Here is an 18,939-nt window from a genome sequence, read left to right on the forward strand (position 1 = left end):
GCAAGGGGGAGTATCCTGTCTGACAACAGCATGCTTTAAGAAGTCTGCTGAAGTTCTGATATTTTCTTGTTAAAATCGTGCTTGTTATTACTGTCTTTGATTTTAATGTGAACAGATTGTGTCCTACTTGTGGGCAGTTTTGCCATTTTGCTGCTGTAATCCTTGCCTTCAGAGAGACTTGCAGAGTGTTAAGTGACAAAACTGCTGCAGACAGTTCCCTCTGCTCTTGTGCCATATCTGCTCGTTCTCATCGAAGCATGTGGTGGAAAAAGAAAGGGCCGGACATGAAAAAGGGTCGTGCATCACAACCTTTCTGGGGGAGTGCAGAGCTTATAGGAAGATAAAGACACTCTGTGCTGCCTCAGTTTAGTCCATAGTCAGGAGATCATATGATAATAGGCTCTTAACTAAGGTGAGTGGCTGTCTGAACTGAGAGGAGAAGAATGAAGGAACCAGTTTCTCATCAGCAAATATGTCAAAAGTGATAGTAGTCAACAGTGGTGAATTGTTTGTCATTATACAAGAGCAAATAGGCCTGTAATACTAAATACTATTTGTTGATGTGTATGAGAAGACATGACTATCTGTTAACTTTTGTTGTTGTTGCTGTTGTATAAAAGTGATCATGGCAATCTGGCTGTAAGGCTGAAAGCATTTTATTCCAGGTAATTGCCTTGTGATTTTACTTCTGCCCTCAGGCATGTTTGTGTTTTGTTTGTCAGGTACTGGGATAAAGAGGTGCAAAAAGCAAAAAAGAGAGGAAAACAGCCACATTTAACAAAAGCCATTATTCTTTGTTACTGGAAATCCTATTTAGTTTTTGGAATTTTCACAATGATTGAGGTATGTGGTGTAAAATGTCACACAACACACTTCTTAGCTAACAGTGATGTGAAACTTGGCCTCTTAGACTGCATGATACATACTGGTGACTTAATGCTGGGCTGTTCAGAGAACCTCTAATGTTCATGTGCTTTCTCAGAGAACAGAGCTATAGCCCTGCAGAGACTGAAAAATTGAGTTGTAACTGTGGGATTATGGATGTGGAACAGAGAGCTGATTTTGGTGCATTATTTTTGAGACATTACAAGCCATTGACTTGCTTTGTAAGGCTTAGCTGTATTTTATGTATGAGTAGGATGCCCAATAGAAAAAGTTTTTTTTTTTCTATATGTAAATGGCTGTAAAGGACACATTGTCATCTTTAAAAATGGGAGTGTAACACATATTCATGCAATTTTTATGACATCAAATTTTTTATTGGTAATTGAGAGAGTTCTTTTTAAAGATTCATCTAAATTTTAACGTGGAACTTATTTCTTTTGGATTACGTGTTGATAAAAACTGGCTTGACATTTTAGAGCACAAAAAAGACAAAAATAACACGAGATGTGACTTGCGGCAGTACTTGGCTCTTGTTTGCCCGGCTACAAACTTGGGTAGCGTGGTATGATATAAAATTGTTAATATTTTTTTTCCCCTTCTCTTTCTTTCAGGAAACCCTCAAAATAATTCAGCCAATATTTTTGGGAAAAATTATTAATTATTTTGAAAACTATGATTCCTCAGATGAGGTAGATTTGAATTTTGCATATTGCTACGCAGCTGCTCTGTCTGTGTGCACGCTTATTCTAGCTATAATGCACCACTTATACTTCTATCATGTACAGCGGGCTGGCATGAAGCTGAGGGTAGCTATGTGTCACATGATTTATCGGAAGGTAAGCAAACCTGTGTACAGGTATATCTGGCATTTGACAACTATTTCATTAGGGGAGTTTAAAAATACAGTTATTTGTTCATGCTTGCAATTCCGTTGAAGTTACTTGTTTGTAGAAATGTAATGCGTGCTAATGTGTATCAGACCTTAAATGTATATACGTGCTCTTGCTCTCTCTTCGGTAATACGGTGTCGGAATGACAGCTTCAGTCCTCCTAGTGAAGGTGGTGAATTAAGTAGCCCTAAAGCCTAGGAGGAGCTGCTGATTTTGGCCTGCTCGTGCTGTTGGAGAGGAGCCCCCCGTTGCTGGTGGAAGGGTTGCGTGCTGGAGCGGTAAGAGGCCGTCAGCGTACAGCAGGAGAAGGGCAGAGCTCCCGGCGGATGCTGGCAGTTGCTTCACTGTCCAGTTCCTCCCCCCGCTGCCTGTTGAGGTTAATGGTGGGATTTACTTATATTTTATTCCAGCAGTGCTGGAGAGCTAGTGAGTCGCTCCTTTGTGGGTCAGAGAGGCTGCCCCCCTCTCTCTGGGCATCCATCAGGTCAGTTTGGGGAGAGGCAGCAGTGCTGTGGTACTGCTGCTGCCTCCTCCAGGCTGGCAGGGATGCTCGGCGTCTTCACAGCCAGGTCCCTTTAGTATCCCCTTATTTGGGGGGGGGGGGGGAAGAAAGAGAGGAGTGGGCAGAGGAGGCACGGTTCAGAATCAAGCTGAATCCTAAGGGTAGGGTAGAGCCGTTTTTTAGTATCAATTACTGCTTTTACCGTGGGAGCGCTGGAGTCCTTCGTTAAAGCCAATGAAGTGTGAGAAGGGATGTATGTTTAATAAGCTGTAGTTTCTTTGCTGTCTTTGTGTCCTGATCAAGAAATAGCTGTCCTTGACAACAGACAGAGCCGAGGCCACTGTCAGATGGAAAGTGGAACAAGAGAAGTTATGGGTATTACCTATGGGAAGGAGTTGAGTGGCATCCAGGATGAAATGCTGGCCTTCGTGTGCTCTGGGGAGCAAGCAACCCAATTGTAAATGTCTGCTTCCCTCTTCTGAAGCTGTTGGCAATACCCGAACCATTGAACCCAGCTCCGCTTCCAAGCAGGAAGTCCCTGCTGGGGATGCTGCAAGGGAAAATGCCCTATCTTTCTAGCTTTAGTGCTGCTAGAATAGTAACCTGCCAGTTCTTACCTCAGAAAAGTGGCTTAATTGAAGGATCAGACTGTAAAGTTTCTTTAGAATGTAAAGAAATCCATGTTATTTTAACCATAGGTACCATCCACTTAAGGCAAACACTTGTACTACTGGTATAGGTCATGCAAAGGTTTTGGGCAAAGCAGTAAAGTGAGGAGAGTAAAAATGTCCCCGTTGTAAGTGGTGATTGCTTTTCATGCACATATTTATTCTCCTCCCTCTTCTGATACCTTGGAAAGTATCCTCTGGGACCTCGGCTCTAACATGGCACACTGCTTTCTTGTACATAAACATCTCTCTAAGGTATTAATTTACTAAACTGATTATCATAACACAGTTTGAAATTCATGAAATATGTATATAGCAATGTTGTTTGTTGCTGTGTTGATATTAGCCTAGAAGCTTGGAAAAGAAATGTTTGTAATATGCACCCTTTTTTCTAGAGATGTGATTAAATGGAAAATTAATCTCTCCTCATCTCATAAATGTTGTCTCCTGAGGGTGAAGGCTGAGGTCACAGCAGAACATTGATAAACCTTTCTAATCATTTGTCTTCATTATCTGAGGCTTATAGATAGGTCATACTTTCTCTTTATTCTCATACAGGCTTTTGAAAGAATCTGGATGCGAATTTACCAGCACTTTTGCGGTGTTTGTTAATTGCTGTAGTAAATAAAAACTTGGATTTGCAAGGATGAATGGGTTGGATGAGAGAGCATCCTTAGTGCTGGACTTCAAATGCTCATAATTCTTAAGTTTTAGACCCTTTTTCATTTCCTGGAAAGTTAAAATCTCATTTTGCAAAAACCATGCATTCAAACTCCAAGATCTTTTGTGATCCCTAAGAAGTATTAGTGATGCACGCAGGAAGCTTGTAACAAAAATGAAAATGGAATCTGTCTCATGACTCACAATCTCATGTTTTAAAACCAAAGGCTACTTATGGGAGGCTGATTGTTATTTTTTTTTTTTTGGAACACTTAACTTTTAGAAGTTCTTTGAGGTTCAGAATAACCACTAAAGCAGTTTAAGCTGTGGAGTTACTGGTTTAGACAGAAAGCAGCCAAAAAGGTGTCAGGAGTTATTTGACTGAACAGTTATATTACTCCTCTCTATGGTCAGTTCTCCCTTTTTAATGTGCTTTTGAATTAATTATTTGGGGCAGGGAGAGATTAAAACACTTAAGATGGGAGTATGGATGGCAAATAATAGTTAAAGAATTGAAATTGGGCCTGTGCAATTATACCTGGGGGGGGGGGGGGAAGTTTAACCTAAGACATCAAGTGTACAAACTTCTCTTATTAGTTCATCTAATTAAAACCTATTTTCCTTGAGAAAGGGTGCTTGCTGGCAAATATATCCATATGAAAAATTTATAGACAGAAAATCAAGCAGATCTTTATGCTGAAAACAGACAGATAACTGGCAAATGTAAAATAAAATGTAAATTCAAACTACAGTTGCTTTTTAAAAAGGTGTGTGGCTCTAGCTAATCTTCAGTAGTATTTCTTACCTTCGGAGTGAATTTATAAATGTTATGGTCTGCAGTATTTAAAGCCACAGTGTACTGACTTTGGCTGGGATAGAGTTAATTTTCTTCATAGCAGCTCATATGGTGCTGTGTTTTGGATGTAGTGGAAAGGGAAAGTACCAAAACAGGACTTTGTGGTAGAAATCAGTTATAAAAGTAAAACTTCTGTTTTGTGTCCAATTTTTCCATGTCCTTCTGTATACTTGCAGTCTAGACAGGTCCATTCAGCCAGGAAAATGTAAGGCTTATTTAACTTAAAAAAAAAAAAAAAAAAAAAAATCAAAACCCAGTGCTACTTCAGAAGTAGGTTTGAAGCAGGAATGGAAGAAAAGAGTAAAATTGCATTGCTACTGATGATGGGAGTGGCTGTCTCTTCCCTGAGAAGACAAATCAGTCACAGATGAGCACCGTCCTTCTGGCTCAGATGCTTTTGCATTATTCCTCCTGAGACTGTCTTGGTCAAAATGAACTGGGCTAGTACATTTCGGAACTGAATAGTACTTTGATGTCTCATGTTCTTGCACCTGATATAATATACTGGAACAATATTTTTGAAACAATTAGTGCTCTTCGGGTTAGATTATTAATCAAAAAGGAATCCTAATAACAGGATATCGTTTGGATGGGGAGAAGTAGATGTGCACCATCTAAAAATGTGAAGTGTTTTTGAGGAGTGAACTATTCCCATTACAGGAAAACAATGTAACGCGTGTTGTATGTTTTTTTGTTTTTTTTTTTACTTGTGCTGCAAAACTGTTTTCTTTCCAGCAGGTGTAGAAGGAAGCAGGGTCTGTTATCCACATATTTGAGCTATTTCAGTTTGGATCTTTGCACTAATGTTCAGACTGCATATTTCCAGATGTGACTTTTTGGGGGGGATTTTATAATCACATACTATTTTCTACTGATTAACTTACTTATTAACCTTTAAAAATGTTTGATATTTACTCTTGTTGCTTTTCATAACATGTGCTAAACTTCATTTAATATAATTCAGAAATCTTATGATTTTACAAGAGTTATTAACAAGGGAAATATTTATTAATTTGTAAAAGGGATATTAACTCTGATTTGCAAAGACAGAAAGCACAGTTTGCAGTGTTAGCAAGAACTGATAGTGTAAGATGAATAACTTGGGGTTTTTGTCTTCTGTGAGGAATCTCATTCAAAACAGAATTCTTTCAATTGGCCAAACATTTTCCTGATTTTAATTTCATCTTCAGGTAGAGTTTTCTGTTCCCGTTTTGAACAGATGCTTATAATGTGGGGAAGAGCAATGCAAATGAAAAATTACAGGCTCTTTCGTTTAGTTTTAATAAGTTGTTCTGTTGGTATTTTCCTGTTTTTAATCACTTTAAACATGAAGATAGTTATGTCACTTTTGTTCTCGCAGTCCTTCCCTAGATTTTTTTTATACTCTCTTCTTCAGGACATTCTTCAGAATATTTAACCTAACCCACACGTTTATCTAAGGCTCTTGAACTATGCCCAGATGTTCTCAGGCAAAAGCTGGGATGTGCCTTCAGCTTTTGCCCTGGTATTGTATTTGTGTATTGAGTCTTCTGTGTATAGGTGTACTGTGCTCTATAAGCTGTGACAATTTGAGACCATTCTGACTTTTTTAGGCACTTCGTCTCAGTAACGTAGCTATGGCAAAAACTACCACTGGTCAAATAGTGAATCTTCTGTCAAATGATGTGAACAAATTTGATCAGGTAAGAAGTATTACCCATTTTTCCCAAGGGGCGGAAGAAATTGTGGGGTTTGAGTTAAGAAGTTTTTGTTTACAACTGGTGATTAAGTGTTTCTTATGAACATTTCTTCTACTTGTTTTCTTGAACATCATAGAAGTGAAATATTTTCTTAGAATATGGGAGGAAAACATATACTTCCCCCCCCCCTTAAATATTTTCCTGCTGTTCTCTTAAGCTCAGAGAAATGTTGGTGCATGAAGATAAAATGAAGTCAGTGTGGTAATTTGCTTACTTTCTGGAGGTTAGGCACCTCCATGTACATTTAGGTCTCAGAATCTGGTGCAGAATTCTCACTGGATGCCTCAGTACCTGGCGCAGGCAAAGGTGTTTCCTCAACTTTTGTGTTACTGGGGTTTAATTTTTTAGCTAAGATCAAAACCTGATTTTTGTTTCTTAACTATTTGCCTAGGTAACAATTTTCTTGCACTTCTTGTGGGCTGGACCAATTCAAGCTGTAGCAGTAACAGTACTTCTCTGGATGGAGATAGGCCCATCATGTCTTGCAGGAATGGCAGTTCTGATTATTCTTCTTCCTGTCCAGACCTGCATTGGGAGGCTTTTTTCTTCCCTAAGGTAAGATTGCAGGTGTTGGATTGTACGTATTTCTGTCCTGGGTTTTAAAATGTATGTACTGGATGGAGGTGGAGTACTGCTCTGAGATCAGCTCCTGTCTGTTGAGGTTTTTTGCATTGTCTTTTTTCTTTGCCGATGTTTTTCATAGTTGCTAATGTGAGATTTCTGAATTCCTGTTTAGGGGCTTGAAGTAGTCTGTCTTCCAGACATGCTGAAAACATCTGCTACTCATTAGCTGTCCAGTATATTAAGAGTTGGGCTACTTCTGTAGCTAACTTGCTGTAGATCTTGGCATAGAATCGTGTAACTCCTTGAGCTTTGCCTTTCTGTGTTGATGCTTAGGGAGTGGTTACTACAAAGACAATACTGTCAGTCCTGCCGTAAGTTTGACTTACTGGGGTGATACAGGAGTTGCAGTAGAAAGCTCTGAAGGTTTTGTGTTCAAAGATCTTGCTCTCCTCCAAGGCAAAGATGCAGAGAGGAAAAAGGGGAAGGAACTGAGAAAGGAAGAAAAAAACCTGTGATGGTGGTTTTGATGCTAGCTATGAGGTTTCTAACTGTAAGGTTCTAGGCTGTGGAGATATAAAATGAGTTTGCTGTAATTTTCCATTATCAGACAAATTTAATTTGTTTTTCTGTGACTTCTTCCTAAAAAAAACCACTTGCCTCAAGTGAGAATATTGAATTATCTTCAATGTTCTCAGTTCCTAACTTTCTTTTTCTTGTGTAATTAATCATGCTGTAGTTACGTCATGAGTTTATAAATGTCTTTTGCATCTAAATGGGAATATTTTTGCATTCCTTTACTGTGTATGCGTACGCTTAGTAGTGTTAATGCATCTTTGTTGCATTTGTATTCAGGGTGAATGGGTTCCTTCTAGCTCTTTGGATAGGTAAAACTTCTTTTGGTGAGTTACTGTTGTTTTCAAGTTGTATTTTAAGACAAGTTTTCCAGAGGTATTGAGACTGGCATTGCCATTGCATGGCTAGGTATGAAGAGAGAGCTGAGAATCACAAAATGAGATCAACTCATAGACTTCCTTCTATTTGTAATAACTGTGATAGTCTTCAGTTATTATGCTTATGTGCTGTTTCTCAAATAATGAGCCATGATCCATTCGGTGTTCTCTGTCAATTTCTTAGGGTTTTTTATGATAAAACCTGTTTGTATAACACTTCCAATATATTCTTACATGTGCATTTTCACTGCATGTTTAATATGCATGCATAAGTATCAAGCTACTTCGCTGTTGGTTTTTTTGAGTTTTAAGTTTTTGAGGTTTTGAGCTTTGAGTCAATAGTTAAAATACTTAGCACTTAACTGGTGCCTTATCCATGGTCGTAAGCATTATTATCCCCATTTTACAGATGGGAAACTGAGGCACAAAGAGATTAAGGGACTTGTCCAGGGTCAGACAACAAGGTGACAAAAATCCCTTCTTGAAGGTATGTATTTTAAAAGTTAAATCAGTGGCAATGTAATGTTGTTTGGGTTTTTTCCCCATTCATTAACAGCCACTTCTTTGGATGCAGTGCAAGGGAAAGAATTTGTTGACCAGAAAAACTTCAGCTTGTCTATGTGTGCACGGATCTTTGTATTTGTGAATAGAAATGTGCAGTGAACAGAAGGAGTTAATGGAAAAACTGGAATGGATTCCAGCTCTGTAATGATGAGTGTGTTCTCATGGCAGTTGCTGGGAATCTGCATGGACTTAAGGAAATCAGCCTATGAAGAAGTAATTTAAGGATTAAAGCTTTTGCGAAAATCCAGGCACGCTCAGTGTGGCAGCTAATTTGTGCTATTATTCAGCATTGTACTTCTGACCCAGTCTTGTAAACACATGCATGCACACCAGTTTATGATGCAGGCATTAGTGTCAGTGCTGTAGGAGTTCGCAGAAACAGACTCAGTATCCTATGGAATGGTATACACTGTATTATGCAGTATTGCTCTTACCTGCAAAAGTACTAGAAGTGTTACAAAATACACATGACCTAATATATTATTTGAGAAATAGTGCAATTATTGGACTGAAGACCATTTCATATATATTTATTCACAAGTGCTCAACCCTTTCACAGCTTAGCCATGCAACCGTAATACTTTCATTTAAAGTCCTTTTAATTTTTTTTTTAAGAAAATGACTGTCTGGAACTGTTGTTTTAGACATGATTAAAACCTACCAAATATGCCTCATGACAGCAAAAAAGAATTCTGCAGCTTGCTTAATTTAGAATGTTTATTAGTATCATAGAGGGGACTTCTCAGACACTTGAAGAATTTTCAGGTCCTTTTCTTATTGTGCTCTTAAGCATGCTATGTGAGCATGTGTTTCCCAGTCATCCTGATCTGCATGTACTCTGAACTTAATATTTTTAGAACTGGGGACGTGTCTTCCTCTGCTGTAAATTGCCATCAGTGCACTGGAAGTCTATGTACTTTAAACCATTATATCGTATCTCTGAGTCTGTGGCTTCTGGTATGTATGCATGTACAAAATATGCTTTTTGCAATGTAGAGTAACTTAAAAAAACCAAAGAAAAATACCCCCAAATAAACACCCACTTGAACATTTTAAAGCAATTTGAAAGAGGATGGTTACTATGATAACATTTCACTGGGAAAACTCAAAAATTGGTTTGTGAGAACTGTAGCCTTTTTGATTCACACCATTTAAAAAAGAAACCTCTGTTAAGTTTATTACTTGGAGTCATTTCCAACCTTCTGTTATCTGGAGCCCAAGCCTGGAAGTTAGGTCTGAAAAGTGACCGTTTCAAAAGATTGCAGGTGAGAATTGTTGTTTGTTGCTGCAGAGACATGAACAGCACATGCTAAATTTTGCCTTTTGTAGTGGTGGTGTGTGTATGGGGAAGAAAGGATGAGCTCTTGCATTCTTTGAGGAATTGTTTGTCTTTTACTGTTTGTTTTTGAAAAAGAAAAAGAGGATTTAGCAAAAATAATCTCATTCCGTGTCAGTATGGTTGGTTTAGGCTAAGCTATCTTCCTTAGTCTTAATAAGAAGCCTTGATTGTATTAGAGCCAAGTTCCTACATTTCCTTGTCAGTTTTCTTGTATAAATATTTCTTAATACGCTGCTTCAGCCATCCCAGTGTTTATGGAACACTGGTGCTAAGAAGTTTTTTTGAAATGATGAGCAGGTGCCTGAAATTCTTTCTACTTAAGTGCTTTTAAACATGTCTATTTCTTCCAGAGCATCAGAGAAATCTTACAGGGGGCAGGTTAAGCTGACAAAACCCAGGCACCCTTTCTAAAGAGGTTTTTTTGTTTGTTTGTTTTTAAAAATGATCTCTGAATCTTAACTTTCATTGGTATGTATAAACATAAGTAATTTAGCAAGAAGAGGTATGTTTTATCAAAATAAAGCCTACCATAGCTCATTATTCAGAATTGTAATAGGCTTTATTAGCATGGTTTATGCATTGATTACCTGGCTTCTAACTTTCTATGCTTTTTTCCTAATTCAAATTGTGACTTTATTATTTAATTATATGTATTTTACAATTTGTTCATCATCGCAAACATAATGTGGGACTAAAATAGATATATTTACTTTAGTGTTTATTACAATTAATGCTTAAATAATATTTATTTATTAAACATAACCATATCTAGATTAGCTCTCTTAAACTACTGCTCATGTAGTGCTATTAAGTAATCTTTCCTTCAACTAGAGTTAATCTTAAAAAGACACAAATGGAGGCCACTTTCTTTAACAAACTCAAAAGAGCCTTATGAGAAGAGTTGTTATTTTGGCATTTCAAAACCATTTCTAAAAATAATTTTCTGATTTTTGTTTAGTTCTAAATTTAATATTTGTAAATTTTTTTATTCGAGGGGTTTTTTTTGTATACAAGTATGTTGTTTAAGAAATACCATGTGTTTGCGCAAGCTGACATACAATTCTGAACACTGAATCAACTCAGTTCCCTGAGAATAGGGAATACCAGGAATACAGACATACCAAGTCTGTCTGCTGTTTGTCAGCCTTAAGATACCGTTTTAGGAAGACCCTTTAATGCAATTACAATTACATGAATCCTCTTTACAAGTAAAAGTAAAAACTTCATTAATATGAGTATATTATGCAATCGTAAATAGTCTCTCTTCTTTTGAGTTTCTGAGAATTTTTACTTTGTGCTGTTTACAGAAGCAAGACAGCTGCCTTAACAGATGTCAGGATTAGGACCATGAATGAAGTCATAAGTGGTATGAAGATAATAAAGATGTATGCTTGGGAAAAATCATTTGCAGAACTTGTGAATGGTTTAAGAAGGTAATCCTGGAAAGATACAGCTTGGTATATGATCTATATGTTTCCATTTTTTTACATGTCAATAAGTGCATTATTTTGTGCTTTAAAGTGCAGTTTACTTCACCTTCTTTTGGCTTTTTTTTTTTTTTTTTTTTTAAAACTTCGCATAGCAAGAGTGAAGGAATGAAAATATATCCTAAGGGGACAGAAAATAGAAAAAAAAACCCCTTTGATACTGATAAATTCTGGGGTTTTTTTATGCTTTCCTTTTATGGTTGTGTTTAGAAACAGCAGCTAATAAACTGTAGTAGTTGTAATTGGAACAATTTAATCTTCACCGTTCTGTGAGGAACCAATAAGCAGACATTTCCCTTCTGAGAAATATATGGAATCTGTCTTTCTGTCCTAAATGATAGCATCCTCAGGTAGTACTCTGCTTCCCTTTCTGTGTTTTGAAGTATTGTTCAAGCCATCTGGGAAGGGTGGAGGGGAGAAAGACAGCAGCTCAGAAACTCCCTAGTTCTTCAATTGGCAAGGCTAGCCAAGTTTGGTATCCTAAGACATTTCATTTCAGAGGTCTGTCAGCATCTGATTAAAACTTATTCATAAATTTGATTTTCAATCAATATTTGTGCTTTTACTTGACAGTGTAAGAGCATTCAGTGCTGAAGAAAGACTATAGGAGTTCAGGTGCCTATTTCTCATCACTTAATTTTCATGTTACGTTCCTCTCCAGCATGTGAGAAGGTTGTTATTGTCCTGTAGATTCTCTGATTATTTTTTTTAATTATTTTTTAAATTTGTTTTATTTGGAATTCCTTTTTTTAAAAGGAATTTTTTTCCTTTACATCCATGAGCAGGCTTGCAAACTTGCTAATGTTCCCCGAGACATTTCTTCCCACGCACGTAATCCTTCCCTCCTTCAGATTATAGGATCCCGTGCTGATTGAATGATATTGATTGATTGAAAGCTTTGCTCTCTTGCCTGGAGTCAGAGAGGATATTTCTTTATTGAAAGCTTCCTCAGTGGATGTATTCACATCACTAAACTTTAGATTTCCAAGTTCAACACCTCATTAGGATTAGAGGCTTCCTTTTTTAATGATAGAGAGAAATAAGCTCCTCCAAAACACATCTTGAGCACTCTTTCTTTAACTGCGCTGTGGAAAACTGTAGTTAAAAGTGTTCAGTTCAGCCAGGTGATTTATTGCCCACTATTTCCACAGTGGCCCTTGACAGTTGCTAAGACGACAGCTGAACTACTCCATTGCTCTTTTTTCCTGTGGCTGTCCGTATTAGTTTCCTTTAATATAACTCCATGCCTTAAGACAGTGTAGTATATTACATACAGCCTGTGGTTAGGCTGTAATTTATCTGATATTTATGGAGAGTAGAACAAAGAACTTGCTGATTATCCACAGATAGTGACAGGATTATCATGGATTATTAGAGGGTGGGAAAAGAGTTTCATCCAGGATTGTAGAAGTAATTGAATTAGACCCAATTCAAATAGTTTACATACAAATGTTCTTTCACTGTACTCTGGAGGAGATCAGAGATTGTGAGCCCTTAAGCTGAAAAAAATGAGTCTTTGAAAGTGTATCAATTCAGCCAATTTGGCAAGTATAGTGGGAAAGTTGCTTAACTAGTTTTCCAGTAGCGCATCTTGCATCCTTCTCTCCATTAAGTGAGGATTTAATTTACTTCAAATTGTTTAATCATAACTTGAGTTTCTAATCTTAGTATATAGTTCCAAGTGCAAGGTAATCAAAATGATCAAGATTTTCCCTGAGAAATGCCAGAATATTTGGGAAGAAAAATTAGGAATTGTTTCAGGATTTTATATTCTGTAGTATTTCAAGCAGATAAAATTAGAATATATGGGGAAGGAGTAAGTTGTTATGGCTCTCTTGAGAAATGATTATTTTAATAAGAAGTTAAACCTGATGGCATCCACATTGTATAGTGCAGTAACATTTTGAGGATTGGACTTGATGAGTCATTTAGAAGTGGAAACTGAAATTTAACTGAAGTGGAAATTGAGAACACTACACATCAGCAGCTTTTCAGCTGCTGGAGGGAGACTTCTGTGTCTGTGTAGTACTTCAGTCACTATTTAGCTCGCGTAATGGCTGGCAGAACAATTGGCCTCACAGATCAGTATTTGCTGAATTATGAACCAAAATTCCTAGAGCAAAAGAAGCCAGGAGCAGGGTCCAAATCAGGAAGGATTTACACTGACATCAAAGGAAATACTGCAAATCCTGTGATCCAGCTTGAGGAGCAACAGCTGAATAAAGGCAGATACTTGGGCCATGGGTGAACTCTTGATCTTTTGGAAGTTGCCCTGTTTTTTCAACTGCAGAGTATGTGTTGATCTTTCAGTCACAGAACTCCTGATACTCTACTGGATTTTGATATTGGAAGGATAAGGAGTTTGTGGGTGTTTGGCCTTTATACAGAGGTTTTTTCCTCTTTGCTGTTGCACACAACCCAGAAAGATTTGAAGCAGATTAGAATCTGAATTCAAATACTAGTTTGACCAAAGCAGAAAAAAAGGGTATTTCAGTTTTCTGTCTCTGAAAAATAACTATTTTCTATAGCTACTAAGATATTAAATATAGTAATTTTCTGCACTCAATTTCTAAACCTTTTAAATTCTGTTTTGTTATTTACCATATAACATACTTTCTTTACAGTTCTTTACGTGTGAGTTGGGGTGGTGCAAGAGGAGGAGAAAGTATATGAAAGTAAAATCCTGAGAGTGGGTTTCCCTCATCCTATTGTTGAGGGCAATTGTAATGAGAGAGATTGATGTGATTGTTTATATTTTGCATTTTTAGGAAGGAGATTGCCATGGTTATGAAAAGCTCCTACCTTCGAGGACTGAACTTAGCCTCATTTTTTGTGGCAAGCAAAATAACAGTGTTCATGACTTTCATGGCATATGTACTACTTGGCAATGTTATCTCTGCAAGTCGGGTGTTTGTTGCAGTGTCCCTGTATGGTGCAGTAAGACTGACAGTAACTCTGTTCTTCCCTTCGGCTATTGAGAGAGTATCCGAGGCAGTGGTTAGCATACGACGAATCAAGGTATGGTTATTGATTTGAATGGTATGTGGATTTCTTCTCTTATTCTAACATTGTTTTAATGTCACCAGCAAAAGCAGCCGTAATTTAGTTTTGCAGTTTGGGATTTTTAATGAAGTAACCTATTTTGAAAACTGAACGTGTTGCTGTGTATGCATGTGCAAAAACATGACGTGCACCATAGGGCAGGCTGAAATGTAGGAGAAAAGTGTATCTGCAAAGAGGCGCTGTAGACATGCATACAGGTATGCAGTTACATTGGAATTGAGAGTTGGAGGACAAAGCAGGCAGATGGGAGCTGTAGGATTCATATTCATATTCCATGTGCACTGCACTACCCTGTCAGCTATGGGGGACAGGTGTGAGCTGTAGCTGGTGTCTTGTAGCTGGAGTGAAGACTCAAATTCAGTAAGGATGAACATCAGTAATGCTGCTAGTTTTGGCAAATGGAATTTGTTTGGTTTGGTTTGCTGTGTTAAGTGTGTGTTGTGAATAAAATAGTCATGTTTGTTGTATGTACCAGTACTTTAGCATAAACTGCAAGAGTGACAGACTTAAATGCAAAATGCGTTTTTAATTTAAAACTTAAAAAGTCCCAAATTGTCAGGTTATTGAAACACAGAATTAAAGCATGCCAGCTGTTTTGGAACTTAATTTTGCAAAAAAACCCCCGGTTAATCTAATCTAGAATAGGGAAAACAAACACTTCAGATGTAATCATACGGCTTTGCATAGTGTCAGTATGCCATTTGTTGATGACAGTAGCTAAAAATCTCCTATTTTCTTCTCTGTGTGCTTGAATATAATAAATCAGTTTGTTTATTGATAAATTTGCTAACTATACTAGGCCCGCACAAAAACCTATGTATTAAACAAGTAATCTTTGCACTTTAAAACAGCATTTTGTGGAAGTTGATGCGAATGGTAGAAAAGGTTAATGTGTGAAAATCATGAGTACAGCAATATTTTGTAGGCACTAACACTTACCATTACTGCTTAAATTAAACTGTGGGAGGGGAGAGAAGTGCTTGGGATACTGGATGTTGCACACTGTCTTTTCTGTACTCTAGTATACCCTGTGTTGAGCTGCAGGGCAGTGCTCTTTCAAGGGATATTTCAAGCTGTGCAGGTTGACACGGATGGCTGAAAAAGATGCCTTAGGAATAGAGGGGCAATTGAGCAGAGGCAGTGATGATCTGTTCCTTTTTTTTTTTTTTTTTTTTTTCCTCTTGTCTCTGTTTCCAGCACATCCTAGTGGTCACATGATTTTGCTTCTGACAGTTGGCTCCAACTCCCTTGCACTTATAATTCCTTAACGGTGGTTTTTGGAAACCAGCTCCAGAACCAAGGTTCATTGGGCAAAGAATTGTCCTAATGTCCCCACTAGTATAAATGAAGAAAAAAGTTATATGGTTAACACCATGAATTTTAAACAGTGGGGGGGAAAAATCAACGCTAGAAATAAAACTTAGGTTCTACAAAACCTAACAGAAACCATATAGAACCCCCCAATTAATGTTCTGTATGCTGCTTCCAAAAACATGTCCTTAGGTTCCCTTCCCATTCTCAGTCTCACGTTAGGTAATATCCTGTGCTTTTCTTCTGTTGCAGAACTTTCTGACACTTGATGAGATCTCACCCTTCAAGCCACAACTGCATGATAATAATGACAATGTCATTCTTCATGTTCAGGATTTGACTTGCTATTGGGATAAGGTAAATTTACTTCTACTAAACGTAAAGTGTGTTGGCACTGCAGGTATTTTAAGTCTAAAAAGCAGTATGTCTATGTATAGTGTGCTGATGTTTTGTATTCCATCTTCTGTGTATGAGAATCCCTTTCTTGGCCAGAGGCGGGTCCGACTCGGAGCCAGGGAAGCTTCGAGCAGATTCTCACAGGAGCCACCCCTGCGGCCCCTCCTCTGCTACCAAAACCCCGCCACACAAACCAAATACAATCCTAAAAGTGGCTATTCCTAAATATTATATTAAATGGAAATCTGTGTGTTTCTGTGTGAAAATATCTCTTGTTATTAAATAGCCCTGTATTGTAGCTGAGATACTTAAATTGGAATTACGGACAGACAGCACAGTAAGGCGGGCCTTAGTGCGTGTTGGGTTTTTTTTCTGTGATATGAATGCTGATCAGTCCATTAGTCTAGAACCAGTACAATATTCGACTTCTCATAACAGATTTGAAAGCTTTAGAGACTAGTCTGCACGTATTTGTTACTCTGTGTATTTTAATTGAGACTGTTCAGCTACAAATTGTTCTCTGCTTAAAATGCACCAAACCCACCAAAAAGACTAGAAAAAGGGGCATTACACAGGTATGTTATGTATCCTTTTCTGTAAGAAAGGCAAAGATTGACTGTAGTTTCTGTTTTAAAACTGCAGTTGCTATGGTAAGCAACAATTTGTGATGAGTTGTTGGAGCTATTATGAGTTGCCAGTATCCTTGCACAAGGGAAGCTTCAGTCTCCGTAAGAAATGCTGGAAGCTCTAAAGTGAATTTTGCATATAAATGTGATGCAAATAAGACAAGTTATGTATTTCCCTTTATATACCCTCTTCCCTTACATATGCTGGGTCCCAAGAAGATAAAGTGTGAAAACATATGTGAGGATCTACCTACTACTATTACTACTTAGCTATGAAAGAAGCATGCTATATTACTGTGCTTTAGTTTTTCAGAGTTGTCTCTGTGACATAAATCTTTCTTCATAAATTGAACAATTTTTAAAAAATTAAGTGATGTGAAAAACTTAATGGTTAAGACATTCTAATGCAAAATGGAATGTATTTCTTAGTCTTTGTTTTCCTCCCAAACCACACTGGTACCACTGTTAACAATTTATAGGAAATGGTTGCATAATATGCCCATAAAACACCTTTTTTTTTTTTTTTTTTTTTTTTTTTTCCATGAGTTGTTTATATTGCATAAAGGAGGGCAGCATGACTGGAATTACTGGTTTCCTTTCGATTTAAAAAAAAAAAAACAACCAAAAAAACAAACCCACCAACAAACCACCCACAAAACTCTTAACATAATTTTCATTTTGGTATTTAATTGCAGTGTGCATGGGAGAAGAATAGTTCTCCCAGAACTATTAAGAGCTGCTGAGAAACTTTCTCTTATATATTCTTACAATGATGCAAAATAATTTTATAGAGTTGCTCACTGAAAAGTTGAGTTCTGAGAGAGAGGTGTTATAAAAGGAAATGCTATCCAACTTAGCTTGCTACCCTAACTGGGTTTCTCAAGACTCTTTGGATCTCTGTACAGACACTGTACAGCTAGATGATAACTTTTTTTTATTTTTTAAGATTGTGAGCCAAAAGAGATACTGAAAAACCCAAAATTACTGGAAGTAAAAAAGGGATTATTAGCTAGGCTTTTAGGAAAACAACCTAACATGGTGTATTACAGTTTATCAAAATAAAACCAATTAATTAATGGTCACACTCTTGTTTTACTAAGGCGAGTATTATCTTGAGTCCCACAGGCTAGTCTGATACCAGCATGGGACTAGGGTTTCTTCAGTACGGGTTTTTACTGATGTGCCTTGAGTTTACAGAACAGTCTGTCTGCTCAACCGAGCAACTTTAGATTTAAAATTCAAGCATTTGAACAGATGCCAAATTTATCCCTTGTAATTTAAGTCACTTAAGTGAGGAGCCTAAGTGGTGTAGTACTTCTGTGCAATACATGATCTCTGTATCCATTAGATGGGATGAATTCCCTCTTTCTCTTGGCCGTACGGCGTGTAAGGTCTGCCTAAGCTCACCTAAGGAGTTGCTGCCCCTGAAGGGATCAGTCTCGTGTCCCTCTGCCCTCACACTGTGTGTCTCTGTTCCCTCCCCTGTGCTGGTGTAAATGCTTGTATGTGCGACCCTGTGGTGAACCAGTTCAGAGGAGTAAAGCAGTAGAAAATGAATTTTAATGTGATTTGTTTTCTGATAGTTTAGTCCGGATGAACAACCCGTCTGCACGGTTAGGCAAGAACAAATGGCAGAAGGGAAGGGAAAGATGTGGATAGTTGGCAGGGCACAGGGGAGCTGTCAGATGAACTTAGCTGTAATACTAGTCTGTGCTCTAATTTAAGTGCCTCAGTTTAGTCCCTCAAAATAGGTGTGATGAATTCAGGAAAAATTGTCTTTAATTATAAGGAATGCTATTTTGCTAAAATACCATGCCCCTAGGTGTTTGTGGCCATGCTGTTTGCTTGCATTACTACCTTTGTATAGGGTCTGTGATATCTTACAATACTGCTTTAATACATAATATTTGGGTAATAGTTTAACAACTTTTTTGAATTTTTCTGTAATGTTTTTAGGCTCTTACGATATATTTTTTAAAAAAACTGAATGTGGGAGGAAATATCTTTGCACCTTTGTGAATACAGAAGCACAACCTCAAGAGGTCTGAAGAAGGGCCTGTGTGCGTGAAAGCTTATTTACTTTTTCTGTATAGACTAATGGGTTTGATAAGAGATATTTTCTCTTCTTACAAACTTTGCATTAACAACAACAACAAAAAAGCCTTGGCTGCCATAAGTTGGTAGAGTTCCTCTGACCTTAGCACTAGCTGAACACCTGAACTGTGTACTCTGGACCGGGAAATCAAATTCACGGTAAAGTGCTGATTGGGAAGGGGGGGTGGAGAAAAGGAAAAAAAAAAACCCCGTTGACGCCACCTTGTGGAAATTAATAATAGCAACAAAAGTAGTTTTGCAGAGTTGGCACGATGCGCGCAAGTTTGGGTTTTCATAGCTTACCTATGCTATGTATTATGCTATGTAGACTAGTATTACATATGC

The 18,939-nt window shown here is 37.6% G+C and overlaps 1 protein-coding gene across 5 annotated transcripts in view; it reads left to right on the forward strand.

Moving 5' to 3' along the window:
* Positions 1–18,939, forward strand: part of ABCC4 (ATP binding cassette subfamily C member 4 (PEL blood group)) — a 153,890-nt gene that overhangs the window by 16,805 nt on the left and 118,146 nt on the right. For all 5 annotated transcript variants that reach the window (XR_011327895.1, XR_011327896.1, XM_069802463.1 and 2 more), the window contains exons 3-9: positions 723–843; positions 1,497–1,721; positions 6,054–6,143; positions 6,592–6,755; positions 10,925–11,050; positions 13,873–14,122; positions 15,731–15,835. Coding sequence is in view for 3 of the 5 variants with exons in the window: in XM_069802463.1 (XP_069658564.1) it covers positions 723–843; positions 1,497–1,721; positions 6,054–6,143; positions 6,592–6,755; positions 10,925–11,050; positions 13,873–14,122; positions 15,731–15,835 (1,081 nt within the window). In the remaining 2 variants the exon portion in view is untranslated. The remainder of the gene's footprint in view (positions 1–722; positions 844–1,496; positions 1,722–6,053; positions 6,144–6,591; positions 6,756–10,924; positions 11,051–13,872; positions 14,123–15,730; positions 15,836–18,939) is intronic.

The sequence above is a fragment of the Haliaeetus albicilla genome, chromosome 15 (genome assembly GCF_947461875.1).
Source record: "Haliaeetus albicilla chromosome 15, bHalAlb1.1, whole genome shotgun sequence".
NCBI classification, from domain to species: Eukaryota; Metazoa; Chordata; class Aves; order Accipitriformes; family Accipitridae; genus Haliaeetus; species Haliaeetus albicilla.